This window comes from Pantherophis guttatus, chromosome 1 (assembly GCF_059756535.1).
Source record: "Pantherophis guttatus breed Tessera chromosome 1, ASM5975653v1, whole genome shotgun sequence".
Classification (NCBI taxonomy): Eukaryota; Metazoa; Chordata; class Lepidosauria; order Squamata; family Colubridae; genus Pantherophis; species Pantherophis guttatus.
This window is the reverse complement of record NC_142063.1, coordinates 128,909,194-128,933,445: the sequence shown is the minus strand read 5'-3', so window position 1 is coordinate 128,933,445 and position 24,252 is coordinate 128,909,194. Positions and strand designations below refer to the sequence as shown.

General features: G+C 38.9%; 2 protein-coding genes across 8 annotated transcripts in view; one reads left to right on the top strand and one right to left on the bottom strand.

The window, feature by feature from the left end:
- Positions 1-13,274, top strand: part of OSBPL11 (oxysterol binding protein like 11) — a 55,549-nt gene extending 42,275 nt beyond the window's left edge. For all 7 annotated transcript variants that reach the window (XM_034423234.3, XM_087881782.1, XM_087881780.1 and 4 more), the window contains 5 exons: positions 1,117-1,615; positions 5,248-5,434; positions 7,654-7,836; positions 9,486-9,639; positions 11,506-13,274. In XM_034423234.3, the coding sequence (XP_034279125.1) occupies positions 1,117-1,615; positions 5,248-5,434; positions 7,654-7,836; positions 9,486-9,639; positions 11,506-11,583 (1,101 nt within the window). In that variant the 3' untranslated portion in view covers positions 11,584-13,274. The remainder of the gene's footprint in view (positions 1-1,116; positions 1,616-5,247; positions 5,435-7,653; positions 7,837-9,485; positions 9,640-11,505) is intronic.
- Position 13,275: 1 nt separating this feature from the next.
- Positions 13,276-24,252, bottom strand: part of LOC117674410 (TGF-beta receptor type-2-like) — a 46,346-nt gene continuing 35,369 nt past the window's right edge. Inside the window, exons 4-7 of the mRNA XM_034432397.2 lie at positions 23,290-24,101; positions 21,926-22,067; positions 19,618-19,745; positions 13,276-15,450 (exon numbers count right to left, since the gene is read on the bottom strand). Of these exons, the coding sequence (XP_034288288.2) occupies positions 15,241-15,450; positions 19,618-19,745; positions 21,926-22,067; positions 23,290-24,101 (1,292 nt within the window). The 3' untranslated portion in view covers positions 13,276-15,240. The remainder of the gene's footprint in view (positions 15,451-19,617; positions 19,746-21,925; positions 22,068-23,289; positions 24,102-24,252) is intronic.

Below are 24,252 nucleotides of genomic sequence, written 5' to 3'. Positions count from 1 at the left end.
AATTTAAGGTTGGTTGCTGAAGGCAACAAAGGCAGTATGTGATGATGAAAGTAAAGCAGGTGTGAGACTAAATTGGAAACTTAATGAACTGTTCAGTGTAGAACAGGGAATGAGACAAGGATTTGTGATGTCCCCTTGGCTATAAAGATATATACAGGGAATGCACGTGCAAATGTTGGAAGTGATTGGGATGTCTGTTTATACAAGTTACTGAAGTAGTTGTGTTTGATGGGGAAAATGGAGTGAACAATTGGAAATTATATGTATTTAGTGAAAAAAACTGAAGCAAGCAGTTACTTTGTGTGCCCTGGTAGAATATTTCTTAAAGAGGGAAAGATAGCTAAGTCAATTTTAAGATGTGAAAAGGGTGGTTGAAAAGTAGTAGGTAGCATGTGTTCCGTTGTCAAAAAATAGCTAAGAATGTGCTATGGCCTACACGTGAGTTGGGAGTACCAAAAGAAACTTAAAAAATAAGTTGAATGCAACTGGAATGGGTTGCTGAAGAAGCATGTGTGACATAACACAAAGGTGTAAGGTCAAGACTAAATGGGTCCTAAATGAATTTGGATTACAAATGTTATCGTGATCAATGAAATATGTAAAACTTGTACAAGCCAGGCCAAAGCAATGATTGCTTACAAGAACAGAGTGTATAGAAATATATAGTGAACAGTATAACAGTATAACAGTTTAAACTTTCCTCCCCCCCCCCTCCTCCTCCTCTTCAGCACTTGGACTCACATACCAGTTTACAGTGCTTTACAGCCTTCTTTACACAGTTTACAGAGTCAACATATTGTTCCCAACAATCTGGGTCCTTGTTTTACCAACCTTGGAAGAATGGAAGACTGAGTCAACTCCCCCTACTATTATTACTCCTCTCCCCCTCCCCTTCTCCTTTAAATGTCTTGTGGAAGCATAAAACCACTGTGTATGAGAAAATATAAAAAACACTAAAAACCAGAAATGTACAACTGTCATGTATACCATTGTGCCTTCCATTAAAGCCTTTCTCTCTTCCCCACCCCCTTTTGTTGGTGCTCTAAAAAAAGAAAAGAAAAGAAAATCTGAAGGTCATTATGTATGTTTCTGTAATGTCGTTTTCTTTTATTGTAGGTGGTTCTTCCCACTTTTATTTTAGAGAAGCGCTCTTTGTTGGAAATGTATGCCGATTTCATGTCCCATCCAGATCTGTTCATTTCCATTTCCAATGGCACAAGTCCCGAGGAGAGGATGATCCGTTTTGTTGAGTATTATCTCACTTCCTTTCACGAAGGACGCAAAGGGGCAATTGCCAAAAAACCATACAATCCCATCATCGGGGAAACATTTCACTGTTCGTGGAAGATGGGGAAGAGCGATGTACTGAATGGCACTAATAGTAACTCTTCATCTCATTCTGCCTCCGAGCAAGTGCCTGTTTCAGAAGAGAGCCAGGCTCAAGAAGAGTCAGACTCTTACACTGTCCGATTTGTCGCAGAACAAGTGTCTCATCATCCTCCGGTCTCAGGGTTCTATGCCGAATGTGTGGAGAGAAAGATGTGCGTTAACGCCCATGTTTGGACAAAAAGTAAATTCCTAGGCATGTCAATAGGAGTAACCATGGTTGGTGAAGGTAAGTGGAAAATGTTGCAGTGGTCTTTACACTCTTTGGGCAGTTGCGATCTACAGCTCTGGAGAGCTGCATTTTAGAAAGAATGCTATTTGTCGAGCTGAGATGTTTTGCTCATCCTTTGACACAGCCTGTTCCAATCTAATGACTTCCTAAAGTGTTGGATAATGGGCTGGTAATTATTGGTAGACCTTGACTTACAACCACAATTGAGCCCAAAACTTCTGTTGCTAAGCAGGGCTAAGCAGGGCACTTGTTAAGTGAGTTTTATCTCATTTTACGACCTTTTTGCCACAGTTAAGTGAATCATCTCATTAAGTCAGGGGTGGGCAACTATGGTCCTTTTATGACTTGTGGACTTCAACTCCCAGAATTCCCGAACCAGCCATGTTAGCTCAGGAATTCTGGGAATTGAAGTCCACAAGTCATAAAAGGGCCATAGTTGCCCACCTCTGCATTAAGTGAATCTGGTTTCCCCCATTGACTTTGCTAGTTGGAACCAGTTGGGTAGGTTACAGATGGGGAAGACATGACCCTGGGACAGTGCAATTGTCATAAATCCAAGCCAGCTGCCAAGCATCCAAATGTTGATCACTTGATCATGGGTATGCTGCAAGAGTCGTGTGAAAACTGGTCATGAGTCACTTTTTAAGTGCTGTTGTAATTTCAGTCAATAAAAATGGTTGTACGTCGAGGACTACCTATATGGGAGTTAAAGTTGAAAAGAGACCTAAGAGATAATTTAATGTGGTCTCTGCCTAGAATGGGAATAACACTGTGGCATCCCTAACAAATAGCCATGCAGCTACTAGTTAAATACTTAAAGTGAAAGAAAGATTGCCACCTCTAAGGCAATCTCTTCCTCTTCCTATCCCTAGGAAGTTCTTCCTCATGACTAGTTGTAAACTATTGCTCTGTAATTTATACCCTTTATTCCTTTTCTATCTACTTGAAAGGCCCCTGAACAAATCTACAATGTCTTTATGTGACAGCACTTCATATACTTGAATACAACTATTATGTCTCCTCACAGTCTTCCCTTCTCCAGAATAAACACATACAATACCTCAACCTCTTAAGTTTTTCCTTCCAGGCCCCTTATCATCTTGGTTGCAATCCTCTGGACATACCCTGATTTGGCAATGTCAATTCCTCAGATACGGCACCAAGAACTAAACATGATGTTCTAAATGTGCTCTTACCAATGTAGAATCGAGAAATGGTGTCCTCTCTTAATTAAATCCTTCTGTTGATGCAGTCTAGGATTGAATTTGCTTCTTTTGCAGCTGTATCACACTATTGTTCGCTTCTAATCCATAACTTCCTGAACTCACACCTTTCATTTTTCCTTCCCATATGAAAGACTTTTCATTTATCTGTGTTGAAATTCACCTTCCTGGATTTTCTCTTTGTTCTGGTTTATCAAAGCCCTTCTGATCTTGGTACTGCCCTCTTTGCCCCTCCTCATTTTTATCTCACAGGAATTTTTTTCTATTTATAGTTTCTATAATTTCTCCTGCAAGTTGTTTATAAATATGAGGGCCTAGAATAGAACTCTGTATAAAATTTATCTTTTAGTGACAAATTCCACAGCTATGACAGTAATGAAAAAGTAACTTTACAATCAATCCTCTCATGACCTTCGCAGGTCCATAAACCAAAGGAAAACTGAAGTAAGATTATAAACACAGGGGCATTTTTGCCTAGTGATCGTTTCACTTAACAATGGAGTTGCAGGTCTCTTTTGTGGCTTCTCTCATTCTGCTTAATGAGAACTACTTGTAATCATTCCATCTTGACATGATTCCCTTTATATATTTTTGTTTGGGTATGATTGTTCTGAATCCAACAAATGCCAGTATCGTCCAGTCCGTATTTTGCCATATTTTCCACTATGATCTCAAGGGAGGCTCTACTGAATGATTTGCTGAAATTGGGCCATAATAGTCCACCTCATTCCTGTAGTTAATTTAATTGTTTATTCTATCAAAAAAGGAGAGAGACTGGATTGAGTTGCATCTCAAAATGCTAGATCCTGCCAAACAATGCATTTTGTTCTTGTCTGAGAAAAACCAGATTTTTTTTTTAAAAAAATGAAATATGAAGTGCCTTGTAAATGCAGACAAAGACAATTGCTGTTCTAATTAATTGTAATAAAGGCTTCTCTAAACCACGAAGGAGTTAGGAGAAATGTTTTGAGAGTTATAACAAGCTTTGTAATAGAGCTGGTATATAGGTTTTTGTTTCAGAAGCAAGATGGCTTTTAGATTTCATGATTGAAGAGATCATTAATGTTGCTTCAGTCTCCACAGGTTTCCTAATTTCCATATGTGTTTTTTTTTTCCTGGTCACATGTTGTGTTTCATCCAGGTTCTCCCCCCCCCCCCCCCCAGTTTTTGTTCTGCTTATGCATTCCCATTTATGCCACATCTTAGCTCTGTAAACCCTTTTGGTGAATCTGTAATATTACCTATAAATAATTGGCTTTGATGGTTGATGCATATTCAGTTCAAGACTAGCAGTGAAAAAAGCCAGTTTTGCTCCACATCTCATGTTTGTAATATGAAGCTATATGGGAATATTTATGAGTTTTTTTTTTAATTAGAATTTTAGTTGATCCTGTCTTTACTATCACCCCAGAAAAGCATAAATTTAAGAGCGTGGGAATAATAGAAATCACTGCACAAAAGGCAAGATGTTCCCCAGATGTCCTGGACTACAGAGCTAATAATGCTAACCCAGCAGAACCATTTGCCATAATGGCTAAGAGCAGATTTGGGCATTCTATGGCCCATGGGCTTCATCTGGTCTGTTAGGGCCTGTGGGCCACATCTGATCCTTTGGCTGTCCCTGTCTGGGCCGCAGCAGTGGCCAATGGCAGCCCTATTGGTTTGGCCCTCCACAACAGTCCCAGTTTCCCATGCGGCCTCTTTGGAAAATTAATTGCCCGCCCCTGGCTGAGAAGATTATGGGGTTTGCTGTTCATTTTGACACCAGGTTGAGGTGGCCTTACTTTGGGGCTTTCAAACTTTTCCCAGACTTGGAAACGGTTAAAAAAAAAAGTTCCCCAAACCTCTGGTCTAGAGAGGATGAGTTTCTGAATGTTGGTGACAAGCTCCACTTTTTCTTCTGCATTTTAGTGATTTTTTTTTTTTAAAAAAGGGGAGTGGTGGAACCCTCCCCACAGGGGATTAAGCTTTTTCATATTTTTTCTTAATCCCATGGAATCTATTCCTCCCAGAACCGTAAAGTTCCGTGGAATTCAGTTTGAAAAACCTGATTAAAACTGATCTCATTTTTTTTCATGGAAGAAAAAATATCTATAAATGAATTGCTTAATTTATCCCTGTTGGACAAACTGCCCAAATCCTGGTTTTTCTCTCTTTACAATGAATATGTTCCCTCAAGTCAAGTTTATCTAGTGGTACAAAGATGAGATTATTTTTGTTTGCTGTCATTTAAGTAATCTTGCATTGCAAAACTGACGGTTAACACAGAATGAGAATGACGGCAAAATGCAAGATCTGCATAGAGGCCCAGCATAGACCTCGGCAACATCTTGTGATGTAATGACGGAAAACAAAAGTTGCTTTTAGTTAATGTGAATTTCATATTTATTATTTCCTCCCTCACAGGTACTTTAAGTCTTCTGGAACTTGGAGAGGAATACACATTCTCCTTGCCTTGTGCATATGCTCGGTCAATTTTGACTGTCCCCTGGGTAGAACTGGGAGGGAAAGTCAGTGTTAATTGTGCAAAAACGGGATATTCTGCAAGTATTACATTTCATACCAAGCCTTTCTATGGTGGCAAACTTCACAGGCGAGTATTCCTGTTTGACAGGACTTTTTTTTTTTTTTAATTGTAGCGCTGTGCAGTATTGTAAATTGATTATGCGTGTTTCTGAAATGCTCTTGAAATGGGATACTAGAAATTACAGTACTTATGCCTCAATTCATCTTTTTGTTTATGCTGAAGACTTGGAAAATGCATCGAAAGAAGTCAAATGATTTTTGTAAAATGCTTTTAAATTTAATTGCGAAGTAACCTTCAACGGCTTAACAAAATTCTACAAATTTTGCCAGAATTAAGTTCCGAGCAAAAACATCCAAGCTTATCTTGACTCTAAGGCTATAACTGCCAAACAGTATGTCTAGATAGGTATTTTCTTAGCTTTTTTTAAAAAAGAGGAATAATGGTTTTTTCAACCTTATTTGAAGAACCTTAATGTATCATCTGGAGCATGTTCATCCAAGAAACAATACAGGTAATCCTCGACAAACAACAGTTCATTTAGTGACTGTTCAAAGTCATAGCAGCACTGAAAAAAAGTGACTTATGACCATTTTTCACTCTTACGACCATTGCACTATCCCCATGGTCAGATGATCAAAATTCGGATGCTTGGCAACAAGCAAAGTCAATGGGGAAACCCTATTTGCCTATCAACCATGTTATTAACTTAACAGTTGCAGTGATTCACTCAACAACTGTGGCAAGAAAGGTTGTAAAATGGAGCAAAACTCACTTAGCAGATGTTACTCATTTAGCAACAGAAATTTTAAGCTTGATTGTGGTCATAAGTCGAGGACTGCCTGTAACTGGTTTCAGTAGTTTTAGGAATACTTGGAAATGGTCTTCCCAGTCCAAGTCTGAGAATTCTACAGGTATCCCAAGTTACATTCTGCAGTTTTCTGCAGAACCTGATTTTCTAACAGTCAATGGTCTATCAAGCCCGAATCAAGGTTTTCCAAGGAAATTGTGACACTTAGTGTATTACTTAGCAGCATAGAATTAGATTAAATAAGAAAACCAACCATTTGATCTATTCATTCAAAATCTAGAAAATGTTTATTGTTGAGTTATGCAAATATACTCACCGTTCCAGTGACTGTGATTCTTGAGAAATCTGTCTTTCAGAAAGGGATTGGTTATGGTGTTCTGGATGTAGTTTGGTCCTAAGTCATTCTACAGTGATATGATGATAGTTTGAGAGAAAAACAGAACATTCTAGAGGACACTGGGATGTTCCATACCCAGAACAAGTTTATTGAAATTAGACCCTTCCTTTGCAAGAAATCCAAATATTATAACAGTGTTGCACAGCAGCATTTGGAAGTATGTGTATGTCTAGCTCACATTTTCCATAAGGCTTTGGTTTCTTTTTTTTTCCAGCTATTTTGTTTGTCCTTAGATATCCAACAGAGATGGAGAAAAAAGTATTCTTTAAATATTGCTGTAATAAGGAGTGGTATTTTTCAGAACTTTCTCAGGCATTTTACATTCACTGTACATTTCATAGGGAATATATTGCTAATTGCCAAAATTCTGCAACATGAATTGCTTCTTTGTTTAAATAACATTTTGTGATTTATTTCCGGCTGTGGTAGTATCATTTGTAATTGTTTATACTAATTAACTGTATTATTCGAATAGTGTAAATTCTGTAGAACATTATATAAAATGAATTTAATTGATGGATACTGTAGGTGGAAAAGCAAGCTAGATTTCCCTGATCAGTGTATCAGAAAAACTTGCAGGTTTTTTTTTATCCATTCCAAATTTTACTGTCTATTAGAATGTATAAGGAGTATAATATATTTCTTTCAGAGGAATTCTCAGCTAAACACTATACTCTAAGCAAAAATACTGTTTTAGTGGTATTTTAAACTGGTCAAAGAGCCATTGTTATTTTATTCATTATACTTTTAACATTACTTGATATACCACATGTTTTTAACAGTATATTTATTATCCTGTATTAGTGATTATTAATACCAAAACCAATTTTATTTATTTTAAAATGCAAAATTCATTTTACATAAAGATCAGTGAAGAGATTGCAAAAAGTAAACAGTTTTCATTAGCATCGGAAATGCAAGTTGTTGTTTTTTTTTAATAGGGTTGTAAATAAGATTGCAGGCAGTGGCCATTTATAACTGTGCCAAGTTCTGCATTACTTCTTGTTTATATAGTTAAGCAATATATCATTGTCATCTCCAGGTTATTTTTTATCGTGTCTTTTTTTCTGCTGCTTTCAGGGTCACGGGTGAGGTGAAGCAGAATGCTACTAACACAGTGGTTTGTAAAGTACAAGGTGAATGGAATAGTATCCTTGAGTTCACTTACAGTAATGGAGAAACTAAATGTATGGATTTGTCAAAGTTGTCTGTGACACGGAAAAGGGTGCGGCCCATAGAAAAGCAAGGGCCATTCGAGTCCAGGTGAGAGAAACTGTTTTCGAAATTATCTCTTAATGGAACATATAACTTTAGACGCCTATAGTATGTAGCTCAGACTATATGATTCCCCTCATTTTCAACTGAAGATCATTATTTGACATTCCAGCATTTGTACATATGTTTTGTATGTCTGTTACAACAGGCAAATTATGGCCTGCAAGGAGCTTCCTCCTCAGAATGCATTTAATTTTAGACTATTGGATCTCGGAGGAGGGGTCTACATTAGCTGCTTTTAAAGAATAAAACTGGAAGTAGTTTGTTGTCCAGAAGCTTTTTGCTCCCATTCATGAATATAAAAACCTGAATCGCACCTTCCAAATAGGCTGGAAAATTGGCTGTGTCCCTTACTGGGATGTTACTGTTTTTCTGGTGATGTACCTTCCAGTGTCTAATTGTTTGGAGGAGCAAGATGCAGCCCTTCGCCAAGGAAAAGCTGCTTACCCCTGTCCTAGGATTGTTCATCAGTGCAACTTGTTCATTCAGTGCCACGGTCTGTTTCCAGTTGTATCTGATATATAATGGCAATAATTTACTCATCTTGATCAAGTGTGTCCAGTTGTTAAATATTGAGTTTTCCAATCTTTTTTTTTTAAGGGAGATATATCCATATAGGAAATGCAGGGATATCTTTAAGTGAGTGATAGTTTCATTCTAGTGCACATTGAAATATAACCAAAAGTTGGGCATTTCCTTGTGTCTCTCAATCCCCCTTTACGTAAATCAGAGAGGAGTCATCCGTTCTCTTAATTGGGAAACTAACCACAGATACAGCTATCACATATGGCTCCTCAGTGACACCAATTTTTTTTGGAATATGGGGTTTGTGGTGATCTTGAAATACAGTGCTAAATTTGTCATTTTGGGTGGGGGCCTGGGCGGACATACAGTAGTTTCTTCGACATTGCAGGAGAACACTGGAAGAAATTACAGATGGGCTGCTTGTTTAGTGCTACCGTGAGATTGCAGGTGTTAGTTGGCTAGAACTTTAAAAGGTGACCTTCTAATCCAGTGTTTCTCAACCTTGGCAACTTTAAGACATGTGGTAGACATCAACTCGTAAAATTCCCCAGCCGGCATGCCTTAAAGTTGCCAAGGTTGAGAAACTGTTCTAATCCTTTGCCCTTATAATGATTGTTTGAGCTGAGATAGGTCTGAGAGGGATATTTGTAAGATCAGGGGAGCCATTAGCAAAAAAACAAAGGATGAAACAAATATTCATTCTGGTTTAGAGGCTCTATTTTTAGACAACAATGAAGAAGGTGACAATACCAGTTTCTGCCCCATGAGATGATAATAAGTGAATTATGAGAATGGGAAAATTTAAAGGGAAGGGAAGAGTAGATAACCCATAATTTTAACCAAGAGATAAGAAAAGCTTGGAAAGAAGCAACTTCTTTTCAGTCTACTAATCATGCAATACTTGAGAATTGACACAGGTTTTTTGGTTCAAATAAATTCATGATTCCAGTACCCTAAGGACAGCAAGGGCGGGTTCCTGGAGTATTCAATAAATAGTCTTTCTCGTCTCATGCCACCTTTTTACACTCACTCTGGTTGTACTTGTGGTCTTGGATTTAGTAAAGGTGGCAAACAGCCTCAGCTTGAATTCCCTGCCTCCCTGTCAAATTCAGGAAACTGTGGCAACACGTGACGGAATCCTTGAGGCAAGGGGACATCGAAAAGGCCACAGAGCATAAGAAAGCCCTTGAAGAACAGCAGCGAAATGAGGAGAGGCTCCGGATGGAGACAGGCACCCCGTGGCAGACGAAACACTTCGTTAAGGATGTAAGTAATGAAACCTAAACAGAAGAGCGGAAAGGTGAACCTTGAAGCCCCAAATAGGGCCATTGCTGCTTGCTTAGCTTTGAAATACCACGGAGGCCTCAACCACTGGTTCCCCTGTATGAGTTTCAAGGCCTGCAGCAGACATGAGGGTATCTTTCCAGGAGGACATTTTCTCGCGCCTATTTTTTTTATTTCTTGGCATTGCACACCGTCTGTTATCTAAACAGAAGAACAATGCAAGATAAGTTCCTTCTTCCATAGATATGAGATGGAAACTCCTCAGCCAGTGCCCGGCAGGCTTCTTCAGATATATTCAGATCCTCTTACGCTTTTTTTCTCTCTGCTCTGGACATGTTTGCATGTGCAAAGGAAGCTGAGAAGAGAGATGATGGCAGTGAGCGGGTTGCAAGCGTTGCTCTCTTTTGTTATTGCTTCTATTCCTCTTCCACCCACTGCCTCAAGTATATTTTTCCTAGCCCCAATACAGATTCACATCTCTTCTATTCGTTTTACACATTTTCAAATGTAGCTTTGGTTCGGCTTCTTTGTAGAATCATAGCGTTGAAAAGTGTGTGTGGGGGGAGGGGGGAACGGACAGTTCCAGCAACAATCCTCTGTCCAGTGCAGGGATCTGTTTTTTAAGGCTTGTGAAGATAGATAGTTGGGCACATACTTCAGAGGGAAGCTTAGTAAACGCTTCTTTGTTTGCTTTTCTGGCTCCTCCTGAACTGAAATTACTTTGTTGTAACCCAAGACTATTATCCCACTCTAGACGGGGTCACGGCTTTCCTCCAAGCGATATTTCTTCAGGTGGCGAAGTGTGATCATCTCATCTGCCCCTTTTACCAAGGCTTATCATGCCCATTTTTCTTAGACTCTCCTAAGGTCCAGTCTTTTGCTCATCTGGTCATTCTCATAGCCCTTCCCTGCATTTTTCGTATAGTAGTTCTAGAACTGAACACAGTATTTGGGGATGAGGTTTAAGCAATGCGGAATGTAGGATAATACAATAAGTGTTCAGAGGTAGGTTTTGGTCAGCCTGGCCTGTTTACTTCAGCATTGATTCTGTAAGAATTAAAATTGATTATATATCTCAGGGGAAACAGATAAAAGTATACATTAATGTGAGGAAGTTAAAAACCAAGTTGCTAAAATTTTACCTACTTCCTATGTGCATGGACTACTTAAAATACATCACAATTACTGACATAATTCCTTGTCAAAAATTTAAGTTGACAAAATGCTCTTCTCTTTATTTCTCTTTATTTTAATTGTAAAACTGCAATATTGTAATATACTTCATCTGTCTCCTTTCTTTCACATTTATTCCCTGAATTGCTGATGGAGATTGGCAGTGGCTAAGAGAGCTCATGGCTGGAATGGCATTTAACAAGGCAGCTATGTTGACTTACAACACAAGTCCAAGTCGTTAGTGCAAGTGTAATGTACTAGATAGAAAAATGTCTCAAAACTGACACTACACTACACTAGATTTCCTGCTGCTCTTTGAAGGTTCAGATAACCCCTTAGCTCTTTTAGATAGAATACAACCCATCGTTTTCTTCTGTGAGAATAAGGTCACGGTATCCTGAGTTCCAGTAACCACTTTTTTTCTGTCTCCATTCACGTCCACCAGAGGGCAGACTTCCCTTTAAGTTTTAAACTATCCACTATGGCCTACAATGTCCCAGCTTGGTCTGCTGTGGCTTTCAGCTACAGTGAGTGGGAATAATCAAGTTATAGTTTGGGATCTTATGGGTTAATGATATACAAAGATACAGACTATTTGATGCTTAGGGCAACTTGTGTTTGCTGTTGGGTTAATGTGGAAACCATTCAAGTATTCAATCTGTTCTCTCTTTGCAGGGAGATGGCTGGGTTTATTATAACCCTCTCTGGAAAAGGATGCCTGCAGTACAAAATCATGAAGTGGACACTAACTAGACACATTTCTTCATAATAATTCTTCTCTTTTGTCTAATCTGTACAACTTCCAAAATGCTGTATCTTGACTATGAGTCCTTTTGGATTTTTATACAATTGCACAAAATTAAATAAGCAGAAAAAGAATAAAACTTTTAGGGCACTTTAAAGTTGTAGGAAATCAAAAGGTAGGAGAAAGGACATTTCCGGCTATGTTTCTGCTCCCTCATTTAAAAACCAACCACCTTTATCTGGTACTCAACATTTTATTTGGACATTGTCTTTTTAAGCACACTCTGCAAAAGCTGCCTAAGATTTCTTTTTAAAAACCCAACCAACCAACCAACTTAGATGCAGAGGCATTGAGAATTTGCTAGGCTATTTTGCTCCAATGGATATACATCCGGAATAAAACCTGAACAGTGTTTTTAAAATCGGGGGTTCAGTTTGCACCCATATCTGAACTACTTTAGTGCTCCTGTAAAGAGAAGCCACTTTTTTTGCTGCTTTGGATTACCCTTTGCTGAAAATCATGAAGAGGAAAACTTTTCATAGATCTGACCTTGGAATCAGTGTTATGAGATGCCTGGATCAGAACTTGATACTAATTTTTAAAGTTGTTTCTTGGAGGGCAGCGCGTGCATAGATGTGGAAGAATGGGGGATTCGTGTTAGCTACATCATATTTAAAACATTGTAGTGTAGATTAGAATTTGTTAAGTAAGAGGTTTTTTTTCCCTCCTGCCTGCAAAAAATAAAGTAAAATAAAGTGGAAGAGGAAGATGGGGCAGAGGGTAAAATTCAGACCAATTTCCAGCTGATTTTTTTTCCAGCCTCATTTCCTTTGTGAGCTGCTTGTAATTGTTTCACGCTGTAAATACCATGAAAATATTTAGTCTCCTTATAAAAGAAGATTGAGACTTGAATTATGCAACTTTTTTTTTAATTACTTTATCTCTGCCCCTCTATCTCCTTGCTCCTTGGGTCATCAGCAAAAAGTGAGTTAGTGTTCTGAGCTGTCCAGGCGAGTAATTTCCTTTCTGTTCTCTGTTCAAGGTCAAGCATTTGTATGTGCCCATCGAGTAGAAGGATTGTACCTTTAATTTTTCTATAGTACCTGAAAAGGCTTGCTTTTTTTGCTATGGGGGTGCATACAAAACCAAATGCAATCTGATATCAGGAACCCATGGTCAGGTAAATGTACCCCTTGTTTTTATATTACCAATATTTTATTGAAGTCCAAGAATTGCTGGCAATTAAGAATAGTACTGATTTATGGCTTTCATTCTTATTACTATGAGCTACCTTAATTTTTCTAAGAGTTGTGCCTTACTCTATTTCTTATGATGTAGTCTTCCAATCAGTGTATATACCATAGTCAACAAAAAACAAAACAGCCTCTCCCTTCCATCATGAAAATGTGTGCGTATGTGTGTTTGTCAAGTGCTTTTATTTTTCTTCCATACACAGGGATATATTAATACATACCCAAATGTGGTTAAATAACCACACTTGTATTCCACAAAGGCTAAAAAGAACTCAGAGGAATGAGCTGCATACAGGTTGATATTCCCTTGTATTTCTTTCTTTTCTTTTCTTTTTCTTTTTCTTTTTTTTTTTTGTCGTGAAATGCACTGAAACCTTAACTGTGAGTTGTGTATGATACCATGTGTGATTAACAGGGAGGGACAGAAATAAAACGATCAAAAGGAACTTTTTGTTTTCTCTGCTTTAATAATAATGAAGTAATCAGCACTGATTGTACTTGGGGTGCAGAGGGTGGATGCTAAGTTTCCTTATGGCTTTTAATTACTGATAGTATCTCTCTTCCTCCTCCCTTTGAAAAACTCACATGCCAATTTATGGTGACGCTAGGTAATTGAATGAGATCTTGTAAGCAAGCGCTCGATTTTTAGGATCTTTAGAGTTCTGTTGAGTAACAATGTACTGTATTTTTCGGAGTATAAGATGCAGCTAAGTTTTTGGGGAGGAAAATAGGAAGAAAAAATCTGCCTACCAGGTATTCATCTGGCTAGCATCCTTACTCTGGTGAGCTTCAGCACATTAGTTTGCTAGTTTTTTATCCCCTGCTTGGGGATAAAAACAGCTTCTAAGGCACAGCTGAAAGGAAGCAGCAATGAGAAAAGCAGGCAAAGGGGGGGGGGATTGCTTCACCCATCTAGGGCTGAAAAAAGCTTCTAAAGAACAGCTGAGAATGGAGCAAAGCATGGAGATTGCTTCACTCATTAGCGCCTCATTAAAGCACAGTGCAGAGTCAAAGTACAGTGGAGAGTCGGCTTGTGCCTCATTAGCGCCTAGTTAGGGCTGAAAAAAAGTTTTGAAAAAGACACACCCAAATTTTCAGCCTCTTTTAGGGGGGGGGAAAGGTGCATCTTATACTCTGAAAAATACGGTACTTGGAATATGTGAACATTCAATGAGAGGTGCCAATCAATGGGAAAAAATACGTCAGACAGTTCATAATTTTAAACAAATTTATCCCAAAATAAGTTTCATCAGTTTCAATAGAACTTCATTTTGGTTACAATACGCATTGCAGACAGTCACATATATGTAAATAACTGAAACTTATGTATGTAGAAAGTTTTATGATGTAATCCAATTGTAACTCAAGCTTTATATCAGTACTGGTCCAATGGGTGCCCTGAATTCACGAGGAGAATTAAGGAACTTGGATGAGAAGGATGTTTGTGATAAAAAGTCCTAACTTCTATTTAGGGGTCTACATTAATTGGCTTGATCATTTGTTTATGCTTCTTAAATATAAAAGAAAAAAGAATTAAAGAGCAAGCGATTCACATTTTCTTCAGTTAAAATATGAACTCTGGCTGTAATGGTGGAAAGATTGTTTCTAAGCAAAATTCACAAATTACTTCAGGATTGAGCTAGCAGATTTAGATTTTGGATTCATATTGGTTAACAGATTTTTTTAAAATGATGTAACAGAATAGTTCACAGCAAAGACATTGGGTTAATACATTCCAAGAAGTGATTTCTAAACCATTCCTTAAACCCATAGTGGCATGGTTCCTACATATGTAAGACATAAATCATGGTTTATAAGCTGTGATGGTGGTTTTTACATGTCACATTTAAACCAAAGCCAAACTGTAGTCTGGCTTTGTGCATTATCTGAGTCTGTATTAAAACTAGCAAATCTCTGAAAAGAATTTGTTTTTTAAAAAATAAGAAAGCTCAGCTTTTACAAAGTTAACTTCTTTTTTAAAAAGTATTCTTTAGAAAAAAGATAGACTGGGTCAATATTTAGTCCATCTGGTAGAATTAATATTTAAGAAGAAAAATGTTTTAAACGCAAAAACAAATGCCTTGTGTATTAATGTATCTGCTTTAGCACAAGTGGTCTTTATTCACACAGCAAAGTTTACCTATGCAGTAGCCTTTATAGTACCACTTTCCATTCTGCTGATGTGAAATCAGCAGAGCAATTCATTACTGGAGTCCTGTTGCATTTCACTGTACATTTTAAAAAAGTATTAAATGATTAATATTCTGTGTTGAAGGAAACCTTAATATAATCTAATATAAATGGGTCTTACACATTTTTTTATCTGTCCAGGAGACTAAATGATGGAGCTGATGATATATTTCTTGGAAGACATGCCCTATTTGTGGTTCTGTTCTGCTTTCATTTCTCTAGTCATTGGATGTTTCTGTCATTATTTTGGTTCTCGTCTCTTGAACAATCCATTTTGTTTGCTTCATTGTCAATGCTGTTGTTGTTGAGAATGTCATCACAATCTGTTTGTTCCATCAAGTTGAATCGCTCTGCGACACAATGGGCTGTAAGTCTAGCTTCGGGGTCATGATCCCAGCATTCTGTGATGGTGTCGCACAGAAAATGCATTCCCTGAAATGAACAAGTAGGAAACTATTGTGTAACTTCCATTTTTAAAGCTGATCATGCTGAAAATCCATAAAAATAAGATTCCTAGATCAAACTCTTTTACTGGAAATTTCATGCAGGTAAATTTGAAATATTTAGACATTCTAATTTCATAATGGTAATTTTGTGACTAGGATTTAGTCAGTTGCATCATAAATATGGCAGGATGAGGGTTCAGTGCAAATACAGTAGCACCCATGCTTAATCGTTGCCAAGAGACATCTCGTCCATTTTCAACCTCTCTCCAGTCCCTTCCCTGGTGTAAATTTGCATTTGATAAAACTGTAACACTCAACCATTCTACAATCTTGTTCCACAATTAAAGCTACAATTTAGTTGAAAGTGCCATATTTCATTTTAAGAGACAATTGCTTGAATTCAAGACTATTCCCTCTCAACCATTCCAAAATCAGCCAGCCAATCTAACAATACAAACAAACCTTTAAATGTCCACCATCCCACCTTGACAATGACAGATCCTCATTTTGTTGTCTCCATCTTATCCCCAACTTCCTGCTAAGGCATCCTAAAGTGGTCTTCATTTATTCTGGGTTGGAAATGATGTTTTCTCTCCCCAAATGCAAAATTTCTCATATAGATAATCTGGGGTGCTTCATTGACAGGTTTGGAGATAGCACCTCCAGGACCATGATCTACACTGAATTCCAACTTGAATTCATATTTTTCAGTGCATGTTCTTTGGTTTCTGGATGCTGTAGGAGTCAAGGCTAAGTGGAAAGCACATGAAAGTGTCTATCTGAATGTAGAGGGCAGAAGAAATGACCACGAAGGATACAAGAAATAGCCCCTACCAAGGCAACTGTTAGATATGTGGAACTTGAGCCCAGGTTAAGAAAATAATTTGAGAAAACATCACTCAAAAGACTGGGGGGAAGCACATTTAGACTTGCAAGTTTTTGTTATTGTAATTGCTACAATAAAAGTAATGCTGACCTATCTATTTTTTTAGTCTGGTCTCCTTTGTAAAGCTGACATGGACCTGAAGCCACAGTTGAAATCAGTCTTTGAAAGTCTTCACCATCTATCTATATAAGCACGCTTGCATGTGTGTTGTATGTGCATAGATTCAAAAGCCACACTTCAGAAATGAAGAAGCAAGGCAGAGCATAAAAATACATTAAGCAAATTACAACCTATACATTATTTTGTGCTTTCAAGTCCATGTGGATTCCTAGTGACTGGAGTAGTTCCTGCAGTTTTCTTGCCAAGATTTTGTGCCTAAAGTGGGACTAGAAATGAAAGTCTCCCAAGTTTATAGCCTAGTGCCCTAACTATTGCGTGCAGAGGTGGGTTTCAGCAGGTTCTGACCAGTTCTGGAGAACCGGTAGCGGAAATTTTGAGTAGTTCAGAGAACTGGTAGTAAAAATTCTGACTGGCCCCACCCCCATCTATTCTCTGCCTCCCGAGTCCCAGCTGATCAGGTGGAAATGGGGATTTTGCAGTAACCTTCCCCTGGATTGGGAACGGAATGGAGATTTTACAGTATCCTTCCCCTGCCACGCCCGCCAAGCCACACCCACAGAACCTGTAGTAAAAACATTTGAAACCCAACCACTGATTGCGTGCCTCTGTAAAATAATCTGCCTCATAAAATCCTCGTGTGCATATCAACTGTTCTGCCTCTAACACACAAAATAGGCTTTCAGATACACTCTGCTTCCACCTCCTAATAGTAATAGAAAGCATGAAAATGGAAAAGGGTGGCTGCACTGGGAAGGGAAGAAAAAAGAAGCGAAACTGGACAGAGATGAAGTAAGGGGCACTCATGTATTAGAGACGCGGTGGCTAAGACGCTGAGCTTGTCAATCAAAAGGTTGGCAGTTCAGCTGTTCGAATCCCTAGTGCTGCGTAACGGGGTGAGCTCCTGTTACTTTTCCCAGATTCTGCCAACCTAGCAGTTCGAAAGCATGTAAAAAGTGCAAATAGAAAAATAGGGGCCACCTTTGGTGGGAAGGTAACAGCGTTCTGTGCGCCTTTGCTGTTTAGTCATGCTGGCCATGGAGACTTCTTCGGACAGCGCTGGCTCTTCGGCTTTGAAACGGAGATGAGCATCGCCCCCTAGAGTCGGGAACGACTAGTACATATGTGCAAGGGGAACTTTTACCTTTACCTTACGAATTAGCAAAAATTTAAAATTCAGCAGGCAAATGGCTCTTTCAAAGCAGAAAGGCTAATCTTTAAAGGCAGCCAAGCGTTAATTCATAGGTGCCTGGGGGTTTCCTTTGCTTATCAAATCTTCTGCTGCCTGAAGGGACTCTACTAGTCCCTACTAGGGGAAAAAAGTGATGGAAGAGAGGATAGTTTTGAAAGAACAGAAAAATTAAATAACTAGCTGTGCCTCACAGAATGCTGCACTCCAGCTTTTTTTAAAAAAGGAGTCTTTGTACTAATAGCTAATTTTAGGATAGAATTTTTACAAAAAATTCTAGCCTAGATGATGAAATGATACAGATGTTATTTCTGCAGTTACATATCAGTATCAGAGAATGGCAGCAAAGCTGTCTCTTAATCAGTCATTGTAAGCAAGGCGAGTTTTCCATTTTCTTCCTTTTCAAACTGCACTTCTTTATTTTGCTTGCTGAACACAGGCTCAAACTAGCCTAAGTTCCTGCCAAAGACAACAGACACATATTCCACCTTCCCACTGGGATGTCCAGCACAACGTATCCATATTCTGCTATCATGACAGACAGTGTTTTCCCATTTGGATTATACCCAGGTTCAACATTGCAGATACAGAGCAGTCAGATTGTATTCAGACCTCTTCACTTTTGTCGATTTTGTTATGCTGCAGCCTGATTCTATAGTTGTTGAAATTTATTCCCCCGCCCCCCAATCTATACTTGGTAACTCATAATGACAAAGTGAAAACAGAAGTTTAGAAATGTCTGTAATTGTATTAAAAAGAAAAAATTGAAATATCATATTGGCATATTTCTGTTTTTTCTTTTTTGGGGGTACTATGTGTAGCTGCTGTAGGTACTATTCCTAGCGCTGCGTAACGGAGTGAGTTCCTGCTACTTGCCCCAGCTTCTGCCAACCTAGCAGTTCGAAAGCATGTAAAAATGCAAGTAGAAAAATAGGGACCATCTTTGGTGGGAAAGTAACAGTGTTCCATGTGCCTTCGGCGTTTAGTTATGCGGGCCACATGATCACAGAATTGTCATCAGACAGCACTGGCTCTTCGGCTTAGAAACGGAGATGAGCACCGCCCCCTAGAGTAGGGAATGACTAGCATGTATGTGCAAGGGGAACCTTTATCTTTATGTGTAGTTTAATGAGAAAATGATTTTCACCAACCTCATGTTATTGTTAGATACATTGTATGGATTATTTCCTCATGCTGATGACATTTTTTGCAACATTGGATAATTATTTCATTGCCTAACTTGATACAGATATTTCAACAATTTGTTAAATAGTCAGATTATAAATTAATTGGAAAAATTAATTTAGTTTCTTTGATATATGAAAGATCACTATAAGAGGTTGGCTTTTGCTTTCTGTACAGAATATATTAAATAATTAGGATCACATACGGCAAAAACATTTCAAAAGACATGGAAAATAATATGGTTAATGTTATAGATAAGATTGCTATGGATATTAATAGCTGGATTAAAATTCCATCAAGCTGGTGGCCCAAGATTAAGGTTATTAAAATTAATGTTACTCTCAAGCAGATTTATAGTTTAAGAGATATTTCAATGTTAATTAATTTTTGAAGGAATAATGAAACAGAAATGGGTTCTGTGATGCACTGCTTGTTTCTGCTGGCACTGGAATGGCTGCTGTTTTGAATGGAAAGGAAAAAGGTACAAAAAAAAGCTCTTTGATAGTTAAATCAGATTGCCTTTGGCAAGAATTAACTATGGGTAATATAATTTCAAAGTAATTAATTATGTACTTACTTTGTAATTATATATCTATAAATAATTATAACTAATTATTTTAGTTATATAATTACATTGATCTTCTTGGTTACAAGAAGGTGAACATTCAACCAAATAAAAGATTCTACTGGTGGACGTCCCATTACTATCTTTTAATAATTGTATTAAAATTAGCAATGCAGACCTCACATTGGTCTGGAATGGCTTGAGAACTCACCTGGTGGGCCAACCAGTTTGTTGGTATCTCTGGCCGTTCTCGACCATACAGCACAATGTCTCTCATAACTTCCATACAAGGTCGTTCTCGAACCTTTGATCCGAAGGGTGGTTCGTAATTCTTCACCTCTACAATAATGGGAGAAATCACAAAATATGGCATTGCTGCAAATCAAATACAGTGAGGAAAAGCCCTACATGCTTATTTCCTGCGTGCTTATTGGTTCCATGTTTAGACGCTATCAAGCGGCTGCAGATAAATCAACCAATTAAATATCTGAGCTTTGCCACTTGCATAGCTAGGTCCATGTCCCTGCTAGTTTCTTCATATAACCGGATAGAATATGTGCAGCTGGATTCATGAGGCGATGATTTGTTCTCAGAGGAAGAGTCTTGTACCTGCTTCTCAGAAAAGGCAGGTGGGGTGCCCTCTCTGAGCTGCGGTGGTGCAGTGGTTAGAGTGCAGTACTGCAGGCTACTTCTGCTGATCACCGGCTGACAGCAGTTTGGCAGATTGAATCTCAACAGGCTCAAGGTTGACTCAGCCTTCCATCCTTCCGAGGTGGATAAAATGAGGACCCAGATTGTTGGGGGCAATATGCTGACTCTGTAAACCGCTTAGAAAGGGCTGTAAAACACTATGAAGCAGTATATAAGTCCAAGTGCTATTGCTATTGCTATTTCAGGTCTTGATAGCGCCATATTTAACAACTTTATTCTTGTCTGAAATTTCCTCTTTTAGTGGAAGTTTGTTGAGAAAGTGGTAGGCACTCTATTAACAGAATAACAGAATTGGAAGGGACCTTGGAGGTCTTCTAGTCCAACTCCCTGCTCATGCAGGAAACCCTATATTGTTTACAAAGGAGTTTAGAGGAAATGAATTGTCTAGGTCTCCATTAGTTGGGATTCTGGCCTAATCATGGCATAGAAACAAAATTAGTTACTTTAGTAGATGTCCTTCATCAGGACTTGGATGGTAGAAATATATCCTTCTCAGTAGACCTTTTAGCAGTTTCTGCTGTCATTTCCCATGATATCCTTCTGGACCACCTGCAAGGATTGAGAATAGGAGGCACCATCTTGTAGTGTTTCCATTTCTACAGTTTTTGGAATAGTCATGGGAGATAAGTAGTGGAGTCCTTGACCACAGACCAATGAACCTGGTCTTCTTTCCTGTATTATTTAACATATACTATATGTGACAACTGCTGGATGAAGTATAATCTGCTGCTGATGTTTGATTCACAGACTGATTAGGATTCAGGAATTTTTGATAAACAGCCTGCTCCTTTATCAGGGAAATGAACTGCATATCACCATTTCACAGGAACGCCTTTAGAAACAAACTAAAAATATCTCTATCCAAATGTATTTTTGAATTCTGAAATTTGATTCTAAATTGTAAATAGTTCAGCTGCTGAAATTCGTCTTATAATCTTATCCATTACATCCCAATAAATCTTGCTAAAGAAGGCAAATCTTGCTTGGAACAATTACTTGTGATTCAGACAGCTGCCAATGAGCCCCCCCCAAAAAGGGCATTTGATTGTAAATCAGCAGGATACAACAGCACTTTGAAGTGGTGATGCTGTAGAAGTCTTGAATTAATCTGGATCCTTCCTTCCTTCCTTCCTTCCTTCCTTCCTTCCTTCCTTCCTTCCTTCCTTCCTTCCTTCCTTCCTTCCTTCCTTCCTTCCCTCCCTCCCTCCCTCCCTCCCTCCCTCCTTCCTTCCCCTACATCTGATTGAATATATCCAATCCTAACCATTTTGGAAATTAGTAAGAGAGTATTATTGTCCCTACAAAATAATTTTCATTCATTCACTTCTGTTGAGATTATCATTGAAACAATACATCATTTAGTATCGTTTGATCCTCTTGACTGTTTTCTCCAAGTCTAATGAGTCTTGAGACTAAGGTATGTCAGCGAAGATGATTCTGAGCTCTGCTAAAGTGGAGAACAATTTTAATATAATTTAATGGTAAAAATTATTTCATAGTGGGTAAGTAGTGCAATCCCATGTGAATTGCATGAAACTGCATTGCAATGAGCCAAATCACCCAGTCATTACTCTAATGTTGATTTCATGGTTCTTGGATATAGGTGACTTTTCAATTTAATGGCCAGATTTTTTCTCTACTGAACCTGGACCGTCTTCCATTTCAGGAATGCATTTTTGCATGCCCTCTGGCCGTATTGGAATAAGCAGATGGAAATAATATTTGCAATAATAATTTGAAAATGAGAGGTGATTCATTCCTCTCCTTTGGTCCAGAAAAAGACGATTGAGAAATGTTGATTGCCTTACCTCCTATAGCATCACACCTGGAGGCTATCTCCCATAAAACCAGAGCCATAGAATAGACATCCATTTGTTTAAAGGATTCCAGATCTTCAAGGTTCACTCTAGATTCCAAAACCTCAGGAGCCATGTATCTGGCAGTACCCACCTAATGATAACCACATACAGATTAAAACAGGTAACACGTGTGTTAAATGTGAGAGAGAAGCCATGTCAATTTAAAGGCAACACTAAAAGCTATGACGGATCCATCCCATCACATGAAATGTCTTGTCATAGGCTTTGGCTACAGAATAAAATACACTTTTAAATCACCATCATAAAATACGGAACATCTCCAATCTTTAATCTTCAGAATTCTGCCCAAGGAATAGGTTAACAGTTTATGCTGAAATTTTGAGTAGTAGTGAATATGCAAAAAAATCCTCAGGAAATACTGATTTTGGTTTGATAAATGCTCCTCCATATCCTTTGCTGCTTTTTCCAAAAGACAGAAAAAGAAGGAAGTTATGGAAAATAGCATGGTTTTAGTCTGAGATCCTAACCAACTGATCAACAGAGATGATACTGACCTGGTGCCGAATAAAGAAAGTGTATGTGTGTGCACACATTGTGTGTGCATGAGTGTGTATGTGTGTATGTGTGTGTGCATCAGAAATCAATCCATTCCATTGTAAACATTGCTAGCCACCATGTTACTGCTCTGGGTAGAGCCAGTTCCAAAATAAGGAAACTGTGATGGACTTAACTGCTCATAATGAACGCAGGGCCAAGCGACACATCTGATCTAAAGAGTTACCACATTCATTAGTACAACATTCATTGGATTGATTTCAAGCAAGGGAAATTGTAAACAAGAACAATCCTGCATGCAGCAGTATTAATTATTTTAATACTGTATACCATATCTTTATGCTGAGCATGAACATTTGCACAGGAAAACACAAAATAGGGAGAGTTCTACACATGTGTGTTTCCATGCAAAATGGAACATGTTCCTGATCAGAAGGAAGCATGCACAGGATATCATTCCTCTTTACATATGCCCGCGTTCCAGGTGAAGAAACAAGTGGGGTGGAAAAATGCAAGAATGTATGTGGGGGTGGGTGATGAACAGAACAGATTAACAGAGCTGGAAGGGACCTTGCAGGTCATCTACTCCAACCCCCTGCCCAAGCAGGAGACCCTACATTCTACCTCTACCTAGGATCGAACTCACAACCTCCTGATTGTGAGGCAAGAGCTCCACTTCTAGGCTTTCCTTTTCCAACCAAATGGTGCGTTGGAGAAATGCGCACTGCCCTCTTTGCTTGAATCAACAAGTTCTCCACAAGCAAAATAAACTCTTAGTTTTGTTTTTCAGTGCTCACCTGTCCACTGTTAGCAAAATCTCCCACGCTTAAAGATGGATCCAGCCTCAGAGCAATTCCGAAATCACAGAGCACGCATTCTTGATGGTTCTTCATGAGAACATTTGTGCTTTTGATATCCCGGTGGGCAATGGGAATTTTTGGACTGCCACTGGCAGTGTAGTCACTGTGCAAGTGGGTCACGCCACTCACGAGGGAACCAGCCATCTTCTGCAGGTCTCTCCAGCTGAGAATATTCCTGCACAGGTAATCCTTAAGATTGCCTTGGCTGTGATAGGCAGTGATCAGCCAGTATTCTTTCTGAAGCCCAGAGTGTCTCTCCTCTGCGGAAAGGAACCGAAGGATGCTGCAGTGCTTCAGGTTGGCATCCGTGAAGATCTGGCTTTCATTTTTCCAGGATGCAAATTCCTCGCAAGGGAAAATCTTCACGGCCACCATCTCAGACTTGCCCGAAGATGCGTGCTTTAGCTTGGCTTTCCAGACTTCCGCAAATTGCCCTTTCCCCACTCTTTCTTCCAACTCAACCGGCAGGAGTTCGTTGATATGGTTGAGGTTGCCGGCACAGGCCGGGTGGAGAGCAGAATGATGATCTATTTTGACGGACAGGATCTCATCGTAAGTAGGGGCTCTGTTGAATTCCGGCCGCTCACGACACTGAGTGTGCTTCTGGGCCCACTGCTTGGACAGCCTCTTCTGCCGATGGGTTCGGCAGAGATAAAATATCACGGTGATCATGATAGCCACCAACAGTGGGGGCAGCAGGCTGATGGCTGCCACAGGGATGATTTCCTTGCTATGTAGCATGGAGTATCCTACGGAGAAAGGAAAAGGCAGAAATTAGCAAGAATGTTGCCACATATGCAGAGCAATTACTTTGCATAGCTGTCCCCAGAGACACATAAGTGTTGTACCTTATGATTCTTGATGAACGTATCTTTTCTTTTATGTATACTGAGAGCGTAT